This window comes from Glycine soja, chromosome 8, assembly GCF_004193775.1.
Source record: "Glycine soja cultivar W05 chromosome 8, ASM419377v2, whole genome shotgun sequence".
Taxonomy (NCBI): Eukaryota; Viridiplantae; Streptophyta; class Magnoliopsida; order Fabales; family Fabaceae; genus Glycine; species Glycine soja.
The window spans coordinates 24,856,569-24,862,187 of record NC_041009.1 but is presented as its reverse complement, the minus strand read 5'-3'; the positions used below and the strand labels follow the sequence as shown (position 1 = coordinate 24,862,187).

The window sequence follows — 5,619 nt, the reverse complement described above, 5'->3', positions numbered from 1 at the left end:
TTTTTATGTCTTTTCTTATTTTATTAACAATACATAAATAATTATATTGTTCATTCTTGCACTACATTAGAATTAAATCTTTGAAAAACCAGCTAAGAAACTTTCATTATAAGGAAGCAATCAATAATTTCCTATAAGAAAGATCGCTTATTTCCTACCACACGCATATGATATGTACACGTAATGAAAGAACTAATTTATGAGTATACAATTTATAAACTTTAAATTGAATAATAATACAAATAAACAATTTCTCTTAAGAAAATCTCGGATGGTAGCGCCTTTTTTTTTTCTATTTTTTATTATTATTATTATATTTCCAGCACCGAAAAGGAACTGCCATTATTATTCAAGTTGGTTGTTGCAACATTGATTGCTGTTCGCCAAAAGACTCGTCCGAAACAACAATAGCGTCCGCATCCCACCAAGTATCCGCGTCAGATTCCGTTACGTTCCCTAACGGCGTGCTGACCTTTCTCATGTCCCCGACCGTCACGCTGTAACGCCCGTCATCTCTGACGTAAACCTTCTGTACGCCGCCAGATTCCACGTGCAGGGTCTTTCCCACGGTGGGCCCCCACTCCGCCACCACCGTCGGCTTCCGCCGCCGCAGGCGCGTGTCCCAAATCTCCAGCGCCAGATTCCCGTACGCGCCTTCCCCCGCCGAGACAACCACCGCGGGAGATGCCGTGGAGCTCGTCGGCGCCTGCAACGGCTTCGCGCTACTCACTTCGTAACCATCGTAATCATCGAAATCCAACCCCAGCCCGAAGCCTATGCTGTCCCAGAGCTTGACCACGCTCTTGCTGTTGGCGAGTTCCGAGAGCGAAAAAATATCCCCGATGCTACGACATCGTTTGTGCGTGCCGTTTTGAGTCTGAAACTCGTCGTCTAGGTTATCGGTTCCTCTGATTCGGAAATAGTCTTCCAAACGGATGAAGCTGGAAGACGCGGAGGGCTCGTCTTCGGGCTCGGAAGAGGAGTAGGTTAGGTCGTCGTCCTCGTCGTTTTGGAAGTCGTCTTCGTCGTCAGAGGAGGTGTAAAAATCGTCGTCGTTAAGGTTTAGGGATGGGAGAGAAGGGGCTTTGGCGCGGAAGTGGATGATGAAGATGGTGACTCTGTTGATTATGCTGCCGAAGGTGGCGACAAGGGCGAGAATGACTGCGCCCCATTTGCAGAAATTGTAAGCGAGGGAGGTTGTGATCTGAGAAGGGAAAGATGGGTTCTGCAGAGAGTTCAGACCCACTTGGAGATCGTTGATCCTGTCGATCAATGGAACTTGCATCTTTGCGTTTGGGGGAAGAGAGAAAGTTTGAGGGGGCAAGGGGAGTGATTTATAGGGAAAACAGAAGGTAATGAGTTTTGTTTTGCTGAATACAGACGGAAAATGAGTTGTGAGCTGCTGAGTTTAAGTAAAGAGGGTTTTTCTATTCTAAAATTGGTTGTAAAAACAACCATATAAATTTCCACAAATTTATAAAATAATAAATATATTAAATCATAATATTTAATTAATTATTCTGCGTTTTATTTTTAATTTAATGTTTTCTATAAAGAATTAAGAGAATTTTTAAAAAATATTATAAAAAGTGCAACGAAGATTATATTTCCAGCTTTGCTAAAAATAAAAATAATATGGTTGGAGAGAATAATTGGGCCACGTAAGAAAAAAGAAAACGGGGTTTTTGGAGCAAGAAAAAATTGGAATGGCTGAGTCACCTGCCCAAAACACGAAAGGTGGGTCCCGCTCGCAGGAACTGGTCATGCCTGACCTTAAAATTTGTGGTAGTTACGTTCACTTATCACATTTCCAGTGCAGTTTCGACACGCGGCGACAGCTTATTGCTCGTCTGTTTTTTATTTTATTTTTGAGGTAGTCGGTTTATGAGCTTCGTGGCATTGTGCAGTGGTTGAGTTGAGTGCTTGTTTGGCGGTCTTATGATTGTTTGTGGCCTTATTGTTAGTCTCTTCACTTGACTTGCACCTCTCTTATAAAAGAATTTGGTGTATTTTTACACTTTATTTTAAGTGCGACACTTTTTTTAATGTGAAAGTTCGACGCATCTTTTATTCTTTTATAATACAGTAGGCTGGTTTGTTTAAATTAAAAAATAGTAATTTTAAAATATATATTTTAATTTTTTTGATAAGCGGATATAATTTATTTATCAAAATAAGTATAAAAAAATAAGTAGAAACAACTTAGATAACAAAATAGAAAATTACTTATTTTATTAAAATAGTGTTGGGATCCCTCCTTAATTGGAGAGGTTCTAGAAAATTCTAGAGCTTTTTAGAAAAATGTAGAATTTTCTAGAACGTCATGGAAAACTCTAAAGTAGTGTAGAATTCTCTAAAAACTTGTGAAAGAATGTGGAAACCTCTGAAATAGTCTGGAGATGTGTGGAACCTTTTGAAACCTTATGGAAGTGTATGGAAGAATATGGAATGGAGTAGAAGAGTGTAGAGACTCCTAAAATGTGTGGAGCATTCTAGAGAATTAATTTTCACCCTAGGATACAAGTAATCTCCACCTTTCATTGTAGAGGTTGAGTAGTATAAATAAGGGTAGGAGCCTTCATTCATAACCATCCAAGATAAGAATGAATCCACTTCTTGGAGTGAGTCAAGTTAGAGAGTCTCTTTGAGAGAGTAGATAAATAGCTTTAATTATTACCTTTAATTACTAAGTGTTTATCTCAACTTCAAGAAGCGGGAAAGTCCAATTTTCCCAACAAATAGATATTTTTTTTCAATATATAAATTTAAACAAACACACCTGTTAATTTGTTTGACAACGATATAGAGAAGAAAATGACGAAAAATAAATAAGAAAGATAAAAATTGAAAAAGTTAAAATTAAAGAGAGCAAACTCATGTACTATATATGTTTAATTGAATAGATACACGGCAAAAGAAAAACATGTCCCTAAATGAAATGAATGATTCATAAATTTTGAGGACAATATTATGTCAATTTCAACAAGCTGACAACATTGCTAAAAGTGCATTCTGGATTCCATAGGATCAATCAAAATTAAGCGTTTGTTTGGTTGCAACTAAATAACTAAGAAAAAAATGAAAAAGAAAGTAAAAATACGGATTTTGTCGCATTTCTCTGATTTGGTTGTGCGAAGATAGACAAGAAATTTCTTAAAATTGCATGGGATCCACTGATGATGAATGTCAAATCATTCAAAAATAAATCAAACAAAAAATTTTGTAGCACATGATTAACTTAGGTTGAACTCAGAAATATGGTTCCTATATTCATTCACTTATAAACAGAAATGGGGGAAATTTTATCGAATGGTTTGTAAGCGACTATAAAGGAATGTGAAAACACACAAAAACAAAGTTCAAGAAATAGAAAAGAAAAAGAACAAAATACAATTCAGGATTAAAAGTATCAATCCAATTCACCAAACCAATGTAAATCAAATTATCATAGTTACTATGAATGATGTTCAATGTGAAAGTTCACTCAAATGTATTAGATAAAGTTCAATCAAATCAATCCCCCTAAATTGTTTGAGATCACAAATTAGGTTGAAAAATCATCCAAACAATTTGTGATTAAATTTTGAAATTAGAAAATGAATCCTAACCTAATCCATTTTCAATCCTAAACATAATCACAATCACAAAAAATGAAAATAGGATTGAAGAGAAAAAAAGAACATTTATAAAGAGTAGAAAAACCAAACTAGAACTCAAATTCAACCTTGCTTGAAGTGGATACTTGAATTGATTAATTGTTTAGTCCTCCATGATCATCACCAATGAAAAGCCACGAAATTTTGTGCAAGAAAATGGTGGAACAAAAGTGAAAAGATGAAGAAGAATTGAGAGAAATAGAGAGAAAAGAGAAAGTTTGCACAAGTTTTGTGCAAAATGAAGTAACTTCCCTCTAACTAACTAACTAACACTAATATATAGAGTGACTAGTAACTAACTAACTAACACTATTGAGAAGGATTGGATGGGCATTGATTAGGCCCATCTAATCTACCTAATTAAACTAATTACACAAAACAAAAGCCCAACTCAGAATCCAATTATTCAAATGCAGAGGTTCTGACTTTCAAGCTTAATTTGACCCTCGAGATGGCAAAATTGAACAAAGCTTATGTTTGACAAAATGGAAGACCCTTTTCTCAGCTTTCCAAGGACTACTCACACATTCCATTTGGTGTTCTATAGTGTTCTATAGGCCTTGCACAAGGCAGATAGGTCAAATAAGCATAAAATCTGGAATTTAGCTACAATTCTCAATTAAGCTCAATCATTTGCCTTGGATCAAAACTGAGTTAAGGTAAAAAAATAAGAGTCAAAGAGATGTAAATTTAACTAAGAAGAATAGAAAAATATTATACTACAAATGTTCAATCAAATTCCCCCACACTTTATCTTTTGCACTCCTGGGCAAAACTAAAAAAAAAAAGATTATGAAAAAGAAATCAAACTAAGAAAATAACCACACTAAAAGAAGGTATAAACAAGGCACACATATTTTTGAATGGATCCTAACAATGCACAAAAGTGAGAGAGATGAAAAATGGAAGAATGGTCTCAAGGTAACAAGCAATCCATGAACACATAATCACAAATTTCAAAGTGCACAAGTAGTCAAGTAAAAATTAAGAATGTACCATGGTGATAGAAATCTTTCAAGGAACAACACTTAACCTCACCAAATTTGTATGGGTTTGTGTTTACACTCAAGCACCACTAGCACATCCAAATTTTGACAAGATTCTAATTCATTCAACTTGAAATACACATGCATCAAAAGATAAAATGGACTTTTATTGGCTTGTAATGTATGGCTTAGGTAAGGGTGGATATGAGAAGGATATTTAGGCTAAAACTAAGGGAAAAGAGGGATAATGGGGAGTAAGTCAACAAGTACAAAGAGGTTTAGAACACAAAGAAACAAAGTGAAGAACAACAAAATTAAAGTAACAAGAGCTTACAAGAATGAAAATGGACCACAACACATTTTTTTCTCTATTTGTACAATTTTTTTTTTCTTTTTGAACTTTTGCTTTTTATACTCCCATTTTTCTCTTTTCTTTTATTTTTTCCATTTTTTTATTTTTTTTATTCTTCTTTTTTTCACCTTTTCAACAAGTCACAAGAAAATGAAATGACGCAAACAAAGGAACTTTCATAAAACAAAGTACAAATCCCCCACACTTGTTTGAAACCCACTCCCAAAACAATTCCAAGGTCCCTTTTCTCCCTAAAGTTTAGGACAACCTGATTTTCCACTTTTTGGCTTGTAATGAACTACAAAATGAAAGAAGGGGTTAAAGGCTCAAAGAAGGTGATAATAGATATCAATGCAAGGTAGGTTTTATTGGCTAGTGGCTAAAAGAAAAAAAGGCCTAAATCATCTCAATCAATGCATATGCAACAAGGAATGACAAGAGAAGCAAGGCAAAACCTAGAGTAATCTAGGACAAGGGTGAAATCACTCATGAAAGAGCATGAACGGAATAATGCAATCCATCCACAAAATCCTAGAAAACTAACAATGCATAATTTTATCACACATGATCCACCTCAAATTTTTTAAGCCTACTTATCACTTCCACAATTGCAACAATGGTTCAC

At 35.1% G+C, this 5,619-nt stretch overlaps 1 protein-coding gene across 1 annotated transcript; it reads right to left on the bottom strand.

Moving 5' to 3' along the window:
- Positions 1–349: 349 nt before the first annotated feature.
- LOC114424058 lies at positions 350–1,285 on the bottom strand. The gene has a single exon (XM_028390925.1). The coding sequence runs from the start codon at positions 1,283–1,285 to the stop codon at positions 350–352; it is 936 nt and encodes a 311-aa protein (XP_028246726.1).
- Between the last annotated feature and the right edge of the window lie 4,334 nt (positions 1,286–5,619).